This window comes from Laetiporus sulphureus (assembly GCF_001632365.1).
Source record: "Laetiporus sulphureus 93-53 unplaced genomic scaffold LAESUscaffold_29, whole genome shotgun sequence".
NCBI classification, from domain to species: Eukaryota; Fungi; Basidiomycota; class Agaricomycetes; order Polyporales; family Laetiporaceae; genus Laetiporus; species Laetiporus sulphureus.
The window spans coordinates 209,145-229,414 of record NW_024468538.1 but is presented as its reverse complement, the minus strand read 5'-3'; the positions used below and the strand labels follow the sequence as shown (position 1 = coordinate 229,414).

Sequence of the window (20,270 nt, the reverse complement as noted above, 5' to 3'; positions counted from 1 at the left end):
TCGCTTCATGGCATTACCTCCGACGTTGTAGCCTTCTTCATTCCATGTGGCAATACATAGAGACAAGCAGCGTCGCCTCATGGCCATTGTATCCAAACGCGCTAGCTTTCGGGTCTGAGACCAGTGTCTCTGAACGATGTGCCATGACGAGCAGATAAGGTTTGTTGGTCGCTGCACTCGCGCTTTCGGCAGTCCTTGTACATTCCTGGGCGGAACACGTGGTCGTAACGCGTACGCGTTTAAACCTGCCCTAAAGTAGGGTTGCTAGCGATCAAAACACGCGTTCGCCGTCCACCGATCTGCTTGTTCTCCGCGGGCACTTTCTGGTGGCCTCTCGGTTGTGATTTCAGGGTGTGCTGATGTGCTGACACAAAATGACCGAATATTCGACGACGACACCGTCCACGAGACCTAGGTCGCCTCTCTTTGGCACCGCCACATTCTCAACACTTTCTCCCTCGCGAACACCCATATCTCCTTCCATTTTCTCTTCCGAACGTTCAGGTGAGCGGGCCGTTCGTTTGCATCTTCGCCACTGGTGTGTCGATACCGAGGTTCTCAAGAGAGTGCCGGTATGCTTGCCTGCAAGCTGATGTCACTCGGTAGGACGGAGCGATGAGCGCAGGGATCTTCTCGTACCAAATGCGCAGTGGATGGTATCTATACTCCCGTGGAGTTCTTTGAACTGCTTCCGCGGGATTAATATCTGCGAATATACTTTCATTTGGCTTTATCGATTCTTGATCTGCTCATGCACGTCCTGCAAGCGCGCAAGAAATACTCACCCTCTCCTCTGTAGATACACCAATTGCTTCATCATACGATAGTGACGATGCTTCGTCCTTACTTGGAATGCGTCGCATCACCGTCTCACCCTCTCCTAGCTCAAAGCATTCTGATATATACCCGGACGATACCTCTGCACGAGGGGTAGATGCTGAGCTCTCCTCCATTGACGATCAAATTGACGACTTTCTGTCTGAGATGTCGCACGATTCCCCTGCGAGGACGCCTTCCACCTTCACTTCTTTGACTGGTCCGTCAACCTACACTTCATACACGGAGCCGTACGCTTTCACTTCATACACTGGCACGCAGACAGCTTCCGGCTCTCTGTCTTCCGGCTCGCAACCTTCGGTCGACTATCGCCCTGCTGGGTCACCGCTCATGGATCGTGACAGGCGCGTGCTAAGCACCATCTCTGAACACACCGAAAACACGCGCTCCCGTCCAAACTCGTTTGAGCAGCCCGGAGCTAAGCCGACCACTCATTACTCGAATGGATCGTCTGGAGACGAACACAAACAGTCAGGTCATGCTAGGGCATCCACGGAGCCAGGAGGAACAACGCACACACCAGGTCGTGCTCTTCCTGCAACTCCGGGCCTGCGGGTGGTTGAGAAGATTGCCTTCTTTGAGGACAAAGACAAAGCTTCTGGCACCAGCCCGTTGCGGGTGCTTGGTCATTCTAGAACTGCTTCCGCTCCATCGGGACCGCGATCTCCTAGCCCAGTCACACCGACACAGAGCCATTCAATGCCTAATCTGAGCACTGCTGGATACGGCTACAGCACCACTGGTTATGGATCGCCGTCGAACAAGTCACCGGCGTCGCTTTTCTACTCCGGTTTCGACTCAACAATGTCCTCGATGTTGTCGCCACCCCGCCCAGCGACATCCCTTTCGGGCGACTCTCGCGTTCCCCCAAGCACGACTGGAACGGCAGTGTTCACCAACTATTCTCCTGGGCATATAGGGTTGCAGACGGCTTCCCCCTCAACCTCATACGTGAATGGAAGCTCAAGTACGTTCACACCATCCTTCACCGGCACGAGTCTGCACACAACCCCAACCTCGTCTACTGCGACGGCCCAGCCGATGTCTCACAGCGAGCGCTCGGCAGTTAATCAAGTCCGCAGCGTAATCAACAGATGGAAAGAGCGGACGCCATCAATGGGCAGATCTGACCATTCTGTCGACTCACCGTCGCCAGCTGTGAGCGAGGGATTGTTCAGTATCAGGCGTAGGGCGAGCCGCGGGAGTGCGAGGCTCCGAGATCAGGCGCTGCAGGCAGCGTACCGTCAGTCGGGGAGGAGCATTAGCGATCAAGTCATACCTGAAGCAGGTGTTCCTGAGAGCACCAACGGCAGTGAATCGCTGAGCACGAGCGGGTTGCTTCCACCTCCGTTTGATCTTGCCGAATTGGGTCAGTATGCAGGCACTTCTGACTCACAGGAGGTAGGTTTTCTGTCCTTGTCCAGTTTTGTTTCCATCGTTCTGCTCTCTAGGGTCCGTTATTAAGTGAAATTTGTCTAACTATTTTCTTTCCCCACAGCCCGTACGCATTGGTCTACTATGGTATCTGAACGTCCATGCCCCTCCGCCATACAGGTGGCAACGTTGCCAGGCATTGCTATATCCCCACATGCTCCTCCTGTCATGGGTCGCTCCGGGCGGCGGACGCGGCGTCGTGACGTTGGATTTGCTGAATTGTACGGAGGTCCGATCAACGGCGTCGCCGACTCATCATGCAGCGCAAGACGATGTGGGAACCTTGGCCGCGATCACGCAGAGCCAGAACGCGAGTACCGCGGGAGAGGCACAGATGGGCGAGCTGGAGCTGGTGCAGGCGCTATGTCCGTTTCAACTGCTGTATACTGATGGGATAGAGAGGCTCGGCACGGATAGCCCGAGAGAACGGGTTAGATGGGTCAGTGCAATCTGGTAAGCATTTTCGCTCGTGTCGGTTGCTCAGTTGATAATAAGCATTGTGCGCTCTTCAACAGGGATGTACTTGATCGTGCTGTGTCTATTCCTGACCGGTCGGCCACAGGCTCGCCCACGGGCTCGATACGTACGATCCGTTCATCCACCAGTACTGCCTCGACGCAATCCACCTCCGCTGGCTCCGCATTGACGCGCTATGTTCCGCTGGTCGAGAACATTCCTGACATTTCCGATCTGGTATCCCTTTCCGGCTCGAGCACTCACACAGGTCTTTCTCGTCATCCTTCTCTTGCGTCGACACATCGCACCCGTGCCGCTGATGACTTGGCTGTGTCTAATCAGACATACGTATATCCCGGAGACCCGCGCGTTATCGCTTCCAGCAGAAGTAGTTCCTTGCGCCGGACGAGCTCCCTCACCGATCTCGATGAGGAGTTCGCCTCTGCGGTGCGAAGAGCGCGAGACGCACGTCCAGGTCTTGGGTTTGGGCTATCACTTGCGGGTGGTATTCCGGTAGGTGACGGATCACCTGTGACAGTGTCAAGTGGGCCTCGGCTAGGACGCGATGTCTACATGTCACCACCGCCAACCGTAGGAAGAGTGGGCGACAAGGTTCGCGGTCGTGAGAGCAGTACAGTATCTGTATCTGATGGTACGTTCTTCACTGCCCCATCATTCACCGATAGAATCAAGACACCGACATCAAGCACCTATTCGTCATCCTTTACGCACACGTTCACGCCTGCGGTTACTAAGAACAGCACTGGCTTGACTGAAAGCGAATCTGCTCTGGAAATCGTTTCGGGTAGCGGCATAGACATTGTCACCTCGACTCTCTCATTGAGAGAAACAACATCTGCATCTTCACTAGGGGATTCACAAAGTGGCTCCAGCCATCTCTCCGTTCCAGCGTCCTCGCGCAGTACGTTATCGAGATCGAGAGAAATCAGACGAAGGACACCAAGAAGCAGCTCGAGATCACGATCTGCTTCTTACGTGGGCAGCACTGATGATACGATAGACAGAGACACATCGCCCGGTTATCCGTCATCGCGAGGACGAACGGCGACGGATGATCTCAGTACACTAGAGAGCTACTCACGGACCGACACGTACACGTATACGCCGACACCGTCAACATTGTCTTACACGAGGTCCGCCACGGAGACAGCCAGCGATGTACCGACGCGCTCAGTTACGACTGAGGCTTCTCTTCCTTTTCGACCCAGAACACCGTCGGAGTTCTCTTACATGTCTTTGGAGACGATCCCTTCGCTGCATACTACAGAATACGAAACAGCGGAGGTATGCTCTACTGAGTACGAAACGGCGCCCAAGTGTCCCACTGAGCGAACTTCGGAATATGAGACGGCGGATGTTTGCACCACAGAACCTGGGAGCGAGTACATTACAGCGAATGTATGCTCGTCCGACGCATCCACAGATTACAGAACAGCCGAATGCCGGTGCCTCAAGCCTGACGCGATCGATGACGATGCCATGAGCACCATGGCTCCTTCAACTATCCCGACGATACCATCGCCGCCGCCAGAAAGTTTCATGGAAAGAGAGATCCAGCCAGAGGACGCTCCGTTACCATCGACGACGTTCAATCCCTCGACGGAATTCAGCATGTTCGTCGAGCCGACTCCCTCTGTTCTTTCTTCCAGGTCAATACCCGGACCTTCGCCCATTCAGCCGCCTCCATCCGTCCCTCGAAGCCTTCCCTCCATGTCGAGCATCTCTTCTCCCACGGAGTCTTCAGTGACGCCAACATCGTCTAGTCTACTCACGCCGACAGTGCCCTCAACGCTGCGGCGCTCGCCAATTCCGCCGAGTCCTTCGGTGCCCGAATCGCTATGGGCCGCCGAATCCGATGGGTCATACGAGTCATCACTGCTAAGAGCGTCACCTTCAGTACAATCGCTTGCATTGCCCGAAGGGGTGGATGCGTCATTCGACACATCATTTCTCCGACCTACCAGTTCTGTCCCTTCTTCTACGCTCACGCCGATCACTGAAGTCAGCACTGGGGCCACTCTGTCCTCGGCTTCCTCGTCGCTCACTCCTACTCCGTCGAGTGCGTCGTTGCCTCCGAGTGTGCCTTCTCCGACACCTGTGTCTTCAAGGTCAAGTTTGGCTGTCCCTAGCCTACATCTCAGTCGCACAGCCTCTTCCGTTTCTGCAGCTTCATCTGTCTCCATGCGCTCATCTGTTCTTGAACCGAGGTCTCTTATGGATTTCCCAATGTCTGAGCCATCTACCATGCCATCTCTGCCATCGACAGTCAAGTCACAATCCCCACCAATTCCTGTTTCGTCATTGGCGAGAATGGTGCGTTCTGGTTGATTTCTCAGGGGTACATATAGACTCATTGTTGATCTAGTTGTCACCGCCATCCGTACCGCTTCCGCCATCTCCGATGCCGTCCGCACCGTCAGGGACTATGAGTGTCAGCATCAGTACGCCTCGCGGCGACGTGCCTTCTATCATGTCCGACATCGAGACGATCCCATCTCAAGCATCGAGCCATATTCTCACTCATGATGTTAACCGCCTCCTGCAATATCTGCACGAAATCGACGGGCAGCGTGGCGCTGAAAATCGAGAGATTGCTCAAGACATACAAGACATCAGACGACTGTTGGAAGATCTAAGAGACAATCAACGTCCGATCGAAGTGCAGATGCCGGAGACTCCACCTCCTGTTCCAATGAAGGATAGATCTGTTGGGGGGAGTAATGCGATCTCGTCGGCACGGTTGATACCTGCGGCCCGTCGCGAACTCTCTATGCGCGACATGGCTCCCGGGTCTCGTTTGATCCCGCTCACTCTCACACCGCCTCCGGTACGACTGCCATCGCCCTTGTCGGAGACAGAGTCCATGTCCTTCCTCTCCTCACACCATTCAGATGACCTCAGCTTGCTAGAATCAGAGTCCTACCCACCGATGCCTCCATCTCCTTCCTGGCCGTCCTCATCCGACTCTTCTCCCGCCTCGTCTCCGCAGTCAGCAGGGCCACGTACTCCGTCGCCGTCCTCTCCGGCTCCCTCAACGTCTTCTAGCGGTACTGCTCGCCCCGTGCCCAGCATCAACTTGGGCGATCTTCGTGATGCTTTGACGCGGATGCGAGAAGAAGTAGGCGGCCTTAGAGATGGTCAAATCGAGGCCAACCACGTTCTCGATGAGTTGCGTAATAGGGCTCTTGGTCAAGATGTAGCAGATGTTTGCCGGAGAATAGAGGATGGGTTGCAACAGCTGCTGTATCAAGCACAACAACCAAGATCAGCTGAACAACAGCAGCCAATGCCACAGCCGCCACCTCCGCAATTCCCTCAAGCACCACAAATGCAACCTCAGGCGCTCGAAGACCTGCCCGAATCTGTCTACTCATTGGGCTCAGAGCCTTCATTGCGAGACGTCGTTCAGCGGCTTAGAGAGTTGGGCCGTGAGCAGCCACAGATTCAAATGCCCATTCCCCGTCGCGCTGGGCCTTCGTTTGACGAGAGGTTGGTTGATATCCTGTCAGAAGGTCAACCACCAGTCCAACAACCAGTTCAACCCCCACCTCCTATAATCCCGTTGACATATCGCCCTGGTCCCCGCGGTACTCGCCCTCGCAGTGCAAGTCCAATCTTCGAGGGTGACTTGCCGCCTCGTCCGGGCACATTCCCTATCACTCGACCTGTACATACTGAGAGGCCCCCTGCTCGTCCTATCCGGACACGGCAGCCTGCGAGCCAATATGCGATGCCTCCCTCATCGGAAGGAGGAGAATCAATGTATCCGCCCCGCGGCGGACCCTTAGGGACTGGCCGCCCTCCGGTAGGTCCTCCCGGAAGCGATATCGATTTTGATCGCGAGGTTCGACGACTGCGTAGGCAGCGTCAGGCAGGGGGTGATGGGTTTCACGACATAACGCGGGTGAGCGTCAGTGATGACCATGCATAGCTGGACTGACTGACTTATCCTCAATGTCAGGGTCCAGGCAGAGCTCCGACTGCCCCTGCAGCTTTGGGTGTTCCCAGATCCATTGGCCCTTCAGCACCGACTGAGGCCGGTCAAGCAGTACCTCCACCGGGCGCCTTTGCCCATGCAGTGCCGGTAGGAACTCGATTAATCTGATATGAGCACGACTGAGGTTGTTTGTAGACAATCTTACAAGTACCCTTTGACGAGATATTGGGTCTTTTGCGGGTGAGTCTTCTCGACTGAAGCGGGATTATGTACCTCAACGATCGTATTCCACAGGAGAACCGAGCTGCGCACAGTGCATCCATCGACCAGATCCGGGAAATCATGAGGTATCTCAGAGACTTCAACGAGTGGCATGGGCGAGATGTCCAAGATAGACATACAGAGATGAGCGGTTTGAGTACCAGAATCGATCAGATAGGTGGCCTCCTAAATGAATTGCTGGACAGACGTGCCGAAGGTGAGCTTTGGTCCATGCTAATGCATTGAGCTCGTGTCAATGTGATCTTAGGCATACCTGGTGTCATTCCGACTTTCCCGGGGGCCCAGCGAAGCGTCGGTATGCCTCCAGGTGTGCCACAGACAGGTATCACCATGCCTCAGCCTCAACCTGGAGTAGGAGTATATCCACCGGGCTTTGTGCCGCAGCCAGGAGTAGCCGTTGTCCCTCCAATTGATGGTAGCAGGACTCCGTCGCCAGGCTTCCCACCTGTCATACCGCCTACGCCTCAGCAGGCTCAATATCCATCCCAATTTCCGGTGACTCCACCAGGGCCGCAATATATGCTACCCGCACAGCCACCCCCGGTGCTTTATACAGGTCCAGCGGTAGTTGGTGAGGAACCGCCATTTATGCCTCCTTCACCGACGTACTCTGGTTCCAGCGACAGGACACTGACCGACAGGACACGTTCGGATGAGGGATCTATCCGGTTTATCCCTCCCCAAGGGGTGCCAGTACAGCAGGTGCCAGGAGGGCAATTTTTTCCACCCCCTGGTGTCACTGTCCTGCCACCACCGCCATCACAACCGCCGGTTGTTAACGTAGAGCGCGATTATACGGCCTCGCCCTCCATCCGACATTCCGGCGAAGAACGTCCTGCCGACATTGGCAGCGGGACTCGATCGCCTCCACTCCATGTTCTCACTGAGCCACGTGTGGGGTCTCCACGGCATCCTGATGCTCCCTACGGGCAGCCATCGACGATGGGGGGGCTTCAACCTCAGCACACATTGGTCGCCCAACCACCACCAGGCACTCATGTTTTACCTCCGGAAGTCATACGAATGCGTTCTGCCTCGCCTATACGTTCTTTCGGTGAGGAGGATCGAGATGCAGTGCCCCACGGTACTTTTACACGCATCGACCAACCTCCCGGAGGACATCCATTCGCACCAGGCTATCCTTCCCACGCGGCAGCAGAGCCAGTTCCTGCTCAATTTGATCAGCGCGAAGAACCTGTTTTGATGCAACAGAGCCCGCCTCGATCTGCGAGGCCAGATTTTGTGCCTACACCGGGGATGCGCACGGCTGACCCCGCACGCCCTCATTATGCCTCTCGTTCTCCTTCCCCTATCAGGGTACACGTTCCTTCGCAGGTTGAGCCGGAAGTTCCATATGGTCGAATCCCTTCGTCCCATCCACGAAGTATAGCGGGCGCCTCTAGACCTGTGACCATTCGAGTACCGTCTTCACGGCCAGAGTTGTCTCCGCCTCCACTTGAAGGCTACGAGGACCCTCGACAACGGCGGGCCCGTCCAGATGAAGAGCCACACGAGTCTGATAGAGACCGTGGGGGACCTGAAGATCATCGTCGGAGCGGATCCCGTGCAGGCGGCGAATTCCATGATCCTGACCGTTCCGGACGAGGGTTTGCCTCTGGCGCTCGTTCTCCTGGATACTCGGATGCGGAAGAGCCTGCCCGCCAACGACCACGATCTCAGCGAGCGGAGCCAGGACACGTCGAACTCGTGCGCTCACCACCGCCAGGAACGCCGCATATACAGGTTGAACGTTCGCCTCAGCCATCCGTGCATGGTTCATCTCCACGGTCTGAGTATGGACCTCTGCCTCCGCATTCAGAGCCCCATCGCATGGAACGGTCGCCTCCAACATCCGGCCATGTACAAGTGCCATCATCAGAAGAAGAGGAGCTACCTCCACCGGGCCCATCGCGTCGCTCTGGAGTTCCTCCTCGTTCTCCAGCGCCGCCGACATACATAGAGGTATCAGAACCAGGAGCTGAACCTGGTTATGGCCGCCAAGAGTTACATTCTCCTGAAACCCGCACTGTCCATGTGGCTCCTTCCAGATCGGGCTCAGGTTTGTGCCACAACTGAAACCTTCGAGCTATGCTGATCCTGTGCAGTGACCCCGCGGCCGCATTCTGCATATTTACATGGTCCTGGTTCACCAAGTCATGAGATTGAACGATCTCCAAGCATTGGTTAGTTTGCGGTTGTGGCGCTTATACTGTACTGACGGCCCTCTTCAGCTTCGGACTTGGAAAGGACATATGGCGACGCGGACAGGCGGAGCCCAGGAGGTGAGCTTCGGTATTGTCCATGACCACTATTCATTTCATCGTTTCATTTACACTTCGACAGCGTCTCGCGTACCTACTCACCCAGCCGAGCCGTCCGCATCGTACCGTGTCTCCCGCAGTGAAGAGCCAAGACCTGAGTATACTCGATCAATTGCGCCGAGCGTTGAACGTATGCCATCACCATTGCCAGTACCCCCACCGCGTTCCGAGGCTTCAGGGCCTCCTGCTGGATCACAATATGCGGAGCCCCGCGATGTGGGAGTCCCGCGCACAGCGTTCGCTGAACCTGGACAATTCGAGCGTCCGCCAGCTTCAGCTGCCGTTGATCAATATAGGGCGTCGGGCCCCGGCGAACTCGGGTTCGAAGAAGCGGAACGGGAACGTGCCGATCGCTTCGGAGCACTTGATCAGCAGCTTACTGACACGCTTGCTGCAGCCCAGAATGCGGAAGAACGACGAGAGCAGGATTTCAGAGCAAATGAGGATGAGCGAGAGCATATTTTCGAAGTGAACGAACGCCGCCGAGATCAAGAAGCCATGCAGCGGCGAGATGAGATCTGGAGAGAGCTAGAGCAGCGATTGGCCTCTTTAGTCCCACAAGCGCAAGAACCATTACCTGTGCCTCCGCCAGGCGAAACTGGCGCTGTTACCGAAGGAGAGGTACCGCCTACCGCCGAAAGCGAAGCCGGTCGAGCACTGTCTGTGGTGTCGGAAACTCCCGTCGAGGGCACTGCTCCCGGTGTTGACACCCAGTCCATCATCGAGTCCATTCAGAGTGCTACTCAAGACGCTGCGACAAGGCATGCACACGAGATCCTAGAGACCGTTCGTCTTGAGCGAGAAGAGCTGGCACGCGAGCGTGAGCTGGCACAAGCAGAACGGGATCGTCATCGGGAAGAGCTACAAGTGGAACGTGCACGACTGGATGAAGAGCGCGAGGCGCGCATACGCGCGCTGACGGAAGAGAACGCTGCACTGCGGGAGGAGAACGCGTCCATCCGGGCAGAGCTCGAGAATGAGCGGCAGCTGAGGCTGACGGAGGACAGCGAGAGGCGCGAGCGTGAGCGGGCCGAGTTGCTCGAGCGGGATGAAGCTGTGCGGAACCAGCTGAGCGACATCACGAACCTCGTCTCGGAGCAACGGGATGAGCTCACCCGCACGCGCTCGGTGGCAGACGAGCGGTGGGCCGAGAAGCAAAACTGGAGGGAACAGGACAACCAGCGCCAAGATGAGCTGCGGGAGATGGTGGATCGTATTATTGCAGACAGGGAGGCTGACAAGGCTCAGATGGAGGAGGAACGGCTTGCTAGATCTAACGATCCTAGTGAGTAGGCAGTCTCATCTGCGGACACATCACACGTCTAATCATTCTGCAGCGATACAACATGTTTTGGACGAGATGGCGAACTTCAGGGCAGAGCAAGATCGCATACTGCGTGAAATGTCTGATGGTAGAGAGACTGCTGCGCATTTGACGTCAGCATTAACTGACCAGTTTGCTCTCGTTAGAATGGCGTAATGAGTGTGCGCAGATGCACGAACGAACCATGGATGCTGTGAGGGCCACGGCACATGAGCAGATTCCATTTAACATCCAGGGCGTAAGTGACCTGACTGAAATTTTGTTTACACTGTTCGTTGACTGGCGGAGACAATAGTACCTCGATGAGTTCAGCAGGTCCCTCGCGAATGAGGTTCGCATGCTGCTTGCCGAGGTCGGTAATTTGAGGGAACAACGGCGCAACTTGCAATAGTACGTGCGCTGTGCATCCTATAGGTAGACATAGCTGACGGCGCTTCCCAGCGAACTGGGCTGCCTATTAACGATGAAGGCGAAGATGGGCCCTGGTGGCGAATTTGATCCCGATTGGTATGGTCGATGCATGTTTGTTGGTAAAAATGTGATACATCTTCTTCTGCAGGAGACCTGCAACCGGACCTTGCGCGCAAAATCCTGCTACAGGCGCTCCGCCATCTGAGGCGCCCCCACAGTCCGAAGCACCGCTGCCCCCGCCCCCGCCAGAAGAGCCCGCCCCCGCCCGGCCTGGATGGCGTACGATGCAGCCCCGTCTATCTCGTCGCTCGCGGAGAGCGCAGGCTAGTGCGCCACCTCCGCCGTCTGAACCGCCGGCCCCTGAACCGCGCCCTTCAGAATCGTGGGCTACGTGGCAGCGTGAGTTTGCGACTTGTGAATCATATGTTCCTCGAATTAATATCCATTTCATGTGCTCGCCTAGCGAATCCTGCGTTCGTCCCAACCCCGCCCAGTGTATCCGTCCGACATGAGCTCCTCGCGCCGCCGCAGCCGAGCCCTGGGTTGTTTGGACCACGCTCGCCTCGTGACTCGCTTAATCGCGGATGAACACGATACTTCAACACCGAGAACCCATGACCTTGTGACGATGTTTTGATCTACGTTTGTGATATGACCAATTTTTCGTCGACATACCACCTTGCTGTACCATACCCTCATGACTTGTTTGATTCCTCAGTCTTCTTGCTGTCGCCCTTCTGAATATCTTGTTGTGCTATATACTACTTGCTGACGCCTACTCACTTGAAACCATTGGATCTGTACTTGCAACCTTACGGAATGTTAATCTTGTGTTGTGCTTGGATCGGATAACCGCATGTGTTGTAGCATGTATCTGTCAGAATTTTAGACCTCTTGATCCCCTTGTAAATATGATTGGTCGATATACAGTCTGCTGTCTCGTATTACATCTCCATCAAGTGAGTCCGAAGCTGAAATCCGTGCGGATGCGTTTTTAGAGAATAGGTCAAGATAATATCCATATTCTCAAAAGTACCAGGCAGAGTGTGAACATTTATATCTGAAAGTTGAACGAGACGAGAAAACTCAGCGGTGGTTAGCGTACGCACAATCTTAAAGTTGAACGAGACGGGACATTTCAGTGACAAGGCACGCACGCGCTTTGACGGGTTCGCGTCAATATTCCAGCCAGACTCATAGGACAGCGATTACATGCACTTTGGGAGAAGTTAGTGCAACAAGTTAACAGTGAACGGCAGCAGAGTCTCCTCATTCATAACATTGAACATGGCTGCTCAGCGCTCAGCACCTATGCCCTATGCTTATTTTTTTCGCGGGTTCGATGAGTCAACGGATGCAGTTTGCGGTCGTTCTGGCGTGTACTGTCTCATGAGACATTATAACGATCTCATCGGACAATGTATGCACCTCCTATAATTACAATTTGACTGCAAGATTGCAAAGGATTAACTATGGATGAGGCGATCTTGATGCGATCGCGGTGCCGTGCGATCGAGGAGATCATGTCTAAATCTCAGATCCGAGCACGAGGCGCGATGGAAACGTCACCCCATCACGGGCAGACGCAGGAACGTTTCTCTGTGCATCGGTTCATCATCCACGACTTCCGTTCGCAATCGAAATCTTCAGCCTCTCCAGCCGGGGCAGTTTACGTCGAGTATCATCGCGGCCGTCGACAGCTGCGCCAGGTCCGCTCCTCAGATAACTAAGTATCTCCCCGCACACGCTCTGAAAGTTCCGAAAGCTTCTTCAGCAGCCTTGCACCAGTTCGCGCATCCCCTTGGACTGATATGTAGTGAAGGGAGCTCTATTAAGCATCGCGATAACGAGTCAAAATTCGCACAGGAGCAATGTAGTCGGCAGCACCGGAAGATGATGCTGTGCACTGTCACAAACGAACAAGCAGCCTTACGGCTCGCATGTTCGCGCGAGGATTTCAAGACGGATCCTCCTATTTCCCGAGTACGAGCGCTATGGACCATATGGGCTATATATTTTATCAAGTTAACTCTCGCTGTGGCGCTGTAACATTAAAACAGTAAGTCTATGGAAAAGAATAATACGAGGCACAGCGTGCTCACTGGAAGATACCTCGTTTGACTAACCCTGGAAACCGCGGAGCAAGTTGCTCCTCCCATTGCTTGGCATCGGGGACGGCTTTGGTGAGTCTGTCGACGGCCACAAGGAGGCTTATGCTTTTGAGGTCTTTGAACGTGTCAGACGACAGAAGCTTGTCTATCTGCGAGCAAACCGAAGGCAAGCAAGTGTTCAGGATGCTCTCCAGAGTGCTTTCCTTTGTGTTCCCGCAAATGTCGAAGCACAAATGTACGTCCCCAAGGCTACCGGAGCTGACCGTGAATAAAACACCATGCATCCAAGCAATGTTCACGCTTGCAGGAACCGGAATGGAGAGCCCTAAACTCTGGAGTACAGTGTTCCGAGCACACGAAAACACCCAATGTATGCATTCCTTTGTTAATGAAAATGAGCATACGATATCAAAGAACATACCAACGTTGTCTGTGGCCAACTCCACATGCGACATCTCACCAACGTGCACTTCGAGCGCCTTGAGAGACGCGCCTGCAGAATCCAGCAGTCCTTGAAACCCCACTTCATGTAGCACACGAAGGTCGACGGGCAGCCAGATGCCTATGGTCAGAATCTGGAGCTTGATCCAATACCGGTGGAGACGAAGAATTTAATCACTTCTCCTAGGCCTGTCCCATTGAGGGATAGCTCCCTAATCTTGACGGGATCGCGGTGGGCGCCGAAGACGGTACTATTAAGAGTGCCCTGCATGAATGTCAGCCCCCAGCAGTCCAGTCCGATGAGGCTGCGCAGAGCACATATGAGGAGCCCGAAGACGGCAATGGACGGGAACATTACGCTAGCAAGGTTGAGATGGGAGATGGAGGTGAAAGCGAACAAGTGCAGGAAGGTGTCCCTGTGGATTGTCGACGTTTGCCACTATGCAAATACGATGGAGAGCTTCTTCAGCCGGGGCACTTTGCGTGCGAGCATCATCGCCGCCGTCGACAGGTGAGGAACTGGCTCTGGCTTCTGCTCTCCCAAGTGCGCACTCCCTTGGATGATCATCTGTTCCACTCTTTTCGACAATTGTGGCGTCTTCTTCAACATCCTCGAACAAATTCTCACGTCTCCTTGACTGTGGAACCAGACCTCTCTAAGCAGGTAAAAGCGACTGCGAGGATACCATGTACGGCAAACGAGAGTGCAGGCCGTCAAGGCGTTGCTATTGTCTCGTATATGATCTATTACGTTTTCCCATACGTCGGCAGGAAGCACAGGCAAAGCTTTGATGAGCATTTGTGTCAGCACAGGAGTATACCGCAGAATCGTAGGCACTTGCTTTTCAACACACAAAGCTCCCTTGCTGCCATTGTTTGTACATCCCCGCATGCGGTGAAATTGCCTTCGTGCATTCCGGCTGCAAGCTTTCATGACGTTTCATAACGATTTAGGGTGCAAAGTTACTCACTATCCCTTCGAGATTCGTTGTGCTTTGAAGTGGAAAGCCCACCCTTCGACTCGGAGCCTTTGTTCAAATGAGTGCAGAAGAGCTTCGGAGAATGTCACTGAGGATGACACACGATGGTAGGGCGACTCGTGAGGGAGAAGTTGCTCTAGAGATGCTGGTAGTTGGGCTTTCGTATATACTCGATAGCGTAGCTACGGTGAGCGATACACATTCATATGAGCTCTGCAGCACTCCCACGTCCTACGTCGCTCCCACCGTCCATCAGCACAGATGCGCATGTGCAGCTGTAGCACGGGACACACACTGAATGTCATCCGATATCGAGGACGTCGTGTGCTCTTCCTACCTGTAATTTCCAACTTTATATCATATGCGAATTGCAAGCCTTCCCGTGTTGATGGAGATGAAGGCCCTTCACAAACTTCGTTGAGACGGCGTGCCTATCTGGGAAGTCGCTTCCTGCAAAGTTCACTTTTGTCCGAGCCATCAACGCGTACTTGCCCAGCCGGGTGTGACCATCAGAAGCTTATTCCAGCTAAGGTGTATAGCGACTGGGAACAATCTACCCCATTCTTTTGACATCAAGGAAGCTGGTCTCCCATGCGACAAGAAAAATATGTCAAGCAACGCTGTAGCAAGCACGCCTTGATGAATGACTCACAAGGCAGCGAAATTACACAGGCGGGCTTTGCGGCGTGAGAGTGAGCGATGCATGAAGGTGCAGCGCTTTCCAGCGCATTTCGATACAATTCTCTTGCCACGACAGAGTTGCCGGGTGGGCTTCACAAGCAGCGGCCGGGATTTATCGAACAAACATCAGCGGAACTGAGTCGATGCAAGTTTCGGTTCGAAAACAGACCCGTCATGAACTGACGGGACGTTATTGCTAGCCATCGACTCGGAACCTAGACGTTCCGCATGCGCTTCTTATCAGCAATTGCGTCTATGCCCTGCAAGGTTGCTACAGAGAGAAGCTTGGAGAATTTAGCCAATGTCCCCACGAGCAGCAGGAACTAAGAAGAGAGTAGTGACATCCAGCAACAGACCGGAGAAACATTATCCAGCGTCTGAGGCTCAATATGATTACGAGGATCGAGAATATCAGACGTCCTACGACACAACCAAACAAGCACTATAGCAAGGTGAAAACCAGCGAGATGTTGATTTCATGAAAGCGTTACGCGTGTGACAGTAGAGAACGGGTGTGGATTCCCTTTGGGCTCTGAGCACATCCCACCTCACAAACAACTAGTATTTGCACAGCGTCACCGGGTCTCGTGCGTGCAGAAGGCTCGCCATGCCCTGAAATTGTGATAGTGCAAGTGATATGCATGTTCTGGAGGATGTGTCAAGGAGCAGCATTGTCAAGCAGCAGAAGACATCTCACAAGAGAGCACCCTCTAGCTGTTCAAGGTCCTCGTGCTGTTTGCGCAGCGCCATTCGCTTGTTGCGCCTGGGCCTCTTGCTGCTCACGCACCATAACTCGTAGCCGCATACCCTCCCAACCGAGTACGTTAGACTTGGTCTTGAGCACGTACTGGTCGAGTCCTCCGTACTACATCCGTATCCTCCGGTTAGCTACAAGTTCCTCTCGGTCCATCTAGAAGCACAACACACTTTCTTGATCGTCTTCAACGCCCGCGCCGTCACTTTTATCCTCATGAATTGCTGCAGAGTGTCGGAGAAGAGCCGCTTGTTCTGGATGTTCGGGAGCCATGAACGACGCGTTTTGTGTTTTGAGAACGGCACGCTGTTACCGTACTGCTTCATCTTGCCATGAAAGAGACCCAGCTGGGACCGCTTGAACGGCTGGCTGACGATCTCCTTCAGCAGCGGCGTCGAGGGGAACATGGGTGGCGGCTCGCGAGCGGTATCACTGGAGGCCCCGGGCAACTCTCATATATGAGTGTCGCAAAATAGCATTTTTGAGGGGCCCAAAATCATGATTTCCTTGTCGCTGATTGCATATTTAGGGCCTCTGAGGCCGTTCCAAGACCCCTAACCTTATCGCAACTTAGCATATTTTGGGACCTGATGGGTGTCAGGAGGCCCCCAATTAAGGCATGTCCGGGTGGCTAAAGCTTGATATCCATGCGACAAGGCCACCCATGGTAGCCCCATATCAATATAAATTAATTGAGTGATTTCCTGAACCCGATAATCGTTATAATACATGCAGGCATTGTCTGCATTGTTACGTCCAAGAGCATTCGAGCCTTTCCTACATCCTCTCCTTCCCCTGAGTCTCACTAGTCACTCTAAGCACACATTCTATGTATCCCTCGATTATCAGAACATCGTTATGCAAGAGCACCATGCTGTCTCGCCAACAAATCCGTATGTTTTCGACTCTGACATGACGTGACATATCGTTACATAACGTGACATAGTCACGGGCCTTGTCGCACTTTGCATACTTCAGGCCAAAAACTTTGCATATTTTAGGCTGATTTTGGAAGATTCTTGCGACACTCATATGTGAGAGTTGCCCGGGGCCTATCACTGGTAGATCACTGGTGCACGCGCTGAAGTTAGCCGTCAAGAATGCAGCCCGCTTACATAACTATTGCCGTTCTTGGAGTTGTGGGGGGAGCATCAGCTTTCCTTTCGACAAGTGACAGCTCCAACGACCGAGTCCGCTCCTTTTGCGTTTAAACCCGCTCGATACCCATCGGTCGTCTTGCAGCTTCTCAATCTTGCAGTACTTTGGAGTGCACGCACTGGGTCAATCTCAAAGTTGCTACGCTAGGCTACAGTCCTCGTTCTCGACCCTTTCACGTCACGCACGACCCGCAAACCATTTCAAACGTTCAGAGGCTAGCTCAAGGCTGTGTTCACCAGTTTTCCACGGGAGATCAGTGAGCGGACGACCTGAGAATCCTCTCCGTTGAGGTGTTGCTTCGAGACAAAACGCTTACTTGGACATCATCCCGCCCCTGGCACTCCCATTGCCTTATCACCATGCCGGTACCACCCATGGACGTGTTCGGGATAGTCTACCTCATAGAGAATGCACAGCAGTTCTGGTCAGGTACGTGGCTCGCCCGACGCATTTTACATGTGGCTACAACCTTTTCGTAGAGTTGGAAGACATCCTGCACATCGCGGATGGTCTCACGCTTGACCGGCTGGACTCGACGTTGAGACGCTTCATCTCCTTTTGTGCAGCATACCATGGTAAGTGACGCAAACACTCTGTGTATTCTCGGATGGACAAGATGTCATAGTGGCGCACAGAACAGTACCTGCAGAGCCCATGGCAGATGGAGCATGCATTTGACTTCTTGGTCGCCTCGGAGCTCTTCACCTTTCACTCGGAGCGTATGTCTGAGATACTCTTAGAGGACTCGCAGCAGGTATGGCTCTATTTATTCATACTGCCCAGCAATCTCAAACAGGGCGTCACACGGACCGCAGGCCACCGACCCACATCAGCAGTTCATCATATACAGTGTTCTCCTCGCATATGGCAGACGAAATCCGAACTTTCTGCGTGCGCAGAAACGGTGGCAACCCCTAATACCACTCCTTATGGACAACGTCCTGATGGACATTGATCCCGATGTCGAGGATACGTTCTCAGGATCCACATCTGGCACGAGCTCGGGTGTCCCTCGGGCGATTTCAGTGCCTATTGAAGCGAAGCTTCGTTCTTTGTCCGTCCGGCTGCTCTATGAAGTGTGTAGGGTTCAGAAGATGTCATTGCAGGATCTAGGTAGATATGCGTGGTCAAATTTCTCAACTTGTATGTACTGATTCATGCATAGGGATCTTCTCGGACACCTTCATTGACTACCTTTTTGAGCTGGTCGAACAGACACGGCATATGCAGGATGATACTTTCAACTACTCTGTGATCAAGTTACTGGTAAGTAACTGATTTTACCCGGTCGGTTGGAGCTTTAGACTGAACCCGTTTAGGTTGCTCTGAATGAACAATTCATGGTTGCTTCACTTCACTCTGGCTCCGACGATGGCAGATCCTCGCACTCGGATCGCCATAAATCAGAGAAGCCAGAGCATCAGAACCGCGTGCTTCGAGTGCTAATGGCACGTTCCGGCTCCAGCATGACATTCGGAGAGAACATGATTTTCATGCTGAACCGTGCAGGTCAGATTCTTGCTATGATCGGTTGATTTCCGAGCTAATGGCAGGCACAGATCGGACGCCGGAGGATTTGTGCATGCAGCTTCTCGTCCTCAAGCTGCTGTTTCTTTTATTCACCACGAAGGGCATGTCAGAGTATTTTTACACCAATGATCTATGTGTCCTGGTAGACGTATTTCTCCGCGAAATCGGAGACATCGACGAGGACAACGAGTCGGTGCGTCTATCCACTTTTCCGACATGTCAAATATTGACTTTTCCTAGCAGCTCCGCCATACGTATCTGCGCGTACTGCACCCTCTTCTCACCAAGACACAGCTCCGATCCATGCCGTACAAACGCGCACAGATTGTACGCACCCTCGAGTCGCTCATTGAGCATGAGTCGATTCGGGACGTCGACCCGACGACCAAGCGGCTCGTTAACCGCTGTCTCTCAGGCGACTGGTGCGTTCAGTTTCGCAAGTCCAGACCCAACGAGCACGAGTACAGGCGCGTGGGCAGCCCGAGTTTGTCTGTCATTTCCTCTCCGCCAAACATCAGCACGTTCAACGTCGAGCGCAAACCCTCGCTCCGTGGGAAGAACGCCATGGCGAGCCGGAGTGCAGAGAATCTCCTACACCCAAACCAATCGAGAATGAGGTCGGGATCTGGGGTGCACAAAGAGAAGGGCCATTCGAGCCGTGCAGGACATCCGGAGCCGCAGCGTCAGTCGAGTGTGGATAGCAGTGCGAGCTTGCCGAGGGTCGCCGTTGCGGCGATGGGCACCACTTCCTCCGCACCGCGGCGGCGGGAGCGTACGGGTTCGATGTGCGGGGACCCAGCAGCGATGGCGACGTTCTCGTCACTTTCGATCCACGAGCGAAAACACACGCTCACGGACGTGACCACGCTGCAGCAGGAGCCAGTTGAGATGCACGTCGCATCACCGCATATCCGGGTCGAATGCCCAACAACCGCTACGGAATCTCCAGACTCGCCCGTGTCGGCAACTTCGTTATCGTCGGCAGCGTCGACCACGAAGCCGCATCGGAGAGCTGCGCCTGCGCCACCGTCGAAGCGGCGGAAGCCTCCAGCTGTGCCTGTGGGCCGGAAGCGCGAGAGCGGGACGATCACTGCTCTTGCCGCTGCATCTTCTCAGCCTTCCTTGACTTCTTTGTTGCCGCATAGACACTTGTAATGACAACACACGTACTTTCACGCTCATAATTCCTACTGCATATACTGCATAGACCTCAGCTAGTCATCTTTTCTCGTGCATTCCTCTCTTCTATTCCCCAGCGCGATCAAATAAGATTGAAGCACACTGAGCTCTTCGCCGTGTGTGAGCGCAAAGCCTTTGTGCATTTCCGCTAAAGCTATCCTTGGAGAGGCAACAAATATTTCTCAGTAATTAGTTGGATAACCCGATTTTCCGTCCTGGCTATGCAGAGACCTCAAAATGTCATGCCAACAAGTGGCCAGTGAGTCGAAGTCGGAAGAGTAACTTTTAGGAGCTTTTAGGTGACACTTCTCATACCAGTTGCCGACGCCCCCGCTTCTCTCGGCTGTGCAGATTGAATTTTCTACAAACCTCTATCGTCGTTATTCTTCGCACTGCTATCGAGAATCTGTGCA

At 53.9% G+C, this 20,270-nt stretch overlaps 5 protein-coding genes across 5 annotated transcripts; 2 read left to right on the top strand and 3 right to left on the bottom strand.

Annotated features, from left to right (window-relative positions):
• Positions 1 to 291: 291 nt before the first annotated feature.
• LAESUDRAFT_702914 (uncharacterized protein) lies at positions 292 to 11,977 on the top strand. The gene is made up of 18 exons (XM_040906505.1): positions 292 to 504; positions 800 to 2,238; positions 2,336 to 2,724; positions 2,787 to 5,061; positions 5,114 to 6,652; positions 6,710 to 6,832; positions 6,881 to 6,925; positions 6,980 to 7,163; positions 7,215 to 9,026; positions 9,073 to 9,150; positions 9,199 to 9,249; positions 9,311 to 10,573; positions 10,626 to 10,700; positions 10,759 to 10,850; positions 10,908 to 11,002; positions 11,054 to 11,119; positions 11,172 to 11,422; positions 11,487 to 11,977. The coding sequence occupies exons 1-18, from the start codon at positions 375 to 377 to the stop codon at positions 11,609 to 11,611; spliced, it is 10,032 nt and encodes a 3,343-aa protein (XP_040762683.1). The 5' UTR covers positions 292 to 374; the 3' UTR covers positions 11,612 to 11,977.
• Positions 11,978 to 12,454: 477 nt separating this feature from the next.
• LAESUDRAFT_247881 (uncharacterized protein) lies at positions 12,455 to 13,504 on the bottom strand. Its single transcript, XM_040901732.1, has 2 exons — positions 13,126 to 13,504; positions 12,455 to 13,066 (listed from the first exon to the last, which is right to left on the bottom strand). The coding sequence occupies exons 1-2, from the start codon at positions 13,416 to 13,418 to the stop codon at positions 12,742 to 12,744; spliced, it is 618 nt and encodes a 205-aa protein (XP_040762682.1). The 5' UTR covers positions 13,419 to 13,504; the 3' UTR covers positions 12,455 to 12,741.
• A 198-nt stretch (positions 13,505 to 13,702) lies between these two features.
• LAESUDRAFT_782067 (uncharacterized protein) lies at positions 13,703 to 14,374 on the bottom strand (the record flags this gene model as incomplete). Its single annotated transcript, XM_040913859.1, is given in 2 exon segments — positions 13,703 to 14,014; positions 14,027 to 14,374. The coding sequence occupies 2 exon segments, from the start codon at positions 14,372 to 14,374 to the stop codon at positions 13,703 to 13,705; spliced, it is 660 nt and encodes a 219-aa protein (XP_040762681.1).
• Positions 14,375 to 15,467: 1,093 nt separating this feature from the next.
• LAESUDRAFT_702909 (mitochondrial 50S ribosomal protein L28-like protein) lies at positions 15,468 to 16,397 on the bottom strand (the record flags this gene model as incomplete). Its single annotated transcript, XM_040906504.1, has 3 exons — positions 15,468 to 15,882; positions 15,934 to 16,101; positions 16,164 to 16,397. 2 exons carry the CDS (start codon positions 16,395 to 16,397, stop codon positions 15,955 to 15,957), a joined length of 381 nt encoding a protein of 126 aa, XP_040762680.1. The 3' UTR covers positions 15,468 to 15,882; positions 15,934 to 15,954.
• A 731-nt stretch (positions 16,398 to 17,128) lies between these two features.
• Positions 17,129 to 20,213, top strand: LAESUDRAFT_750873 (uncharacterized protein; the record flags this gene model as incomplete). Its single annotated transcript, XM_040911632.1, has 12 exons — positions 17,129 to 17,577; positions 17,628 to 17,723; positions 17,784 to 17,902; positions 17,964 to 18,261; positions 18,314 to 18,414; positions 18,468 to 18,657; positions 18,708 to 18,871; positions 18,922 to 19,100; positions 19,197 to 19,829; positions 19,886 to 19,973; positions 20,051 to 20,116; positions 20,157 to 20,213. Exons 1-12 carry the CDS (start codon positions 17,508 to 17,510, stop codon positions 20,211 to 20,213), a joined length of 2,061 nt encoding a protein of 686 aa, XP_040762679.1. The 5' UTR covers positions 17,129 to 17,507.
• Between the last annotated feature and the right edge of the window lie 57 nt (positions 20,214 to 20,270).

Bases quoted from the DNA above. Each gene is read 5' to 3' on its own strand.
- LAESUDRAFT_702914 (XM_040906505.1), top strand. From the start codon at position 375: ATGACCGAATATTCGACGACGACACCGTCCACGAGACCTAGGTCGCCT. The intron at 5,062-5,113 runs GTGCGTTCTGGT...TTGTTGATCTAG, and splicing joins TTTCGTCATTGGCGAGAATG to TTGTCACCGCCATCCGTACC. The intron at 9,151-9,198 runs GTTAGTTTGCGG...GGCCCTCTTCAG, and splicing joins TGAACGATCTCCAAGCATTG to CTTCGGACTTGGAAAGGACA.
- LAESUDRAFT_247881 (XM_040901732.1), bottom strand. From the start codon at position 13,418: ATGCATGGTGTTTTATTCACGGTCAGCTCCGGTAGCCTTGGGGACGTA. The intron at 13,067-13,125 runs GTGAGCACGCTG...TTAATGTTACAG, and splicing joins GTCAAACGAGGTATCTTCCA to CGCCACAGCGAGAGTTAACT.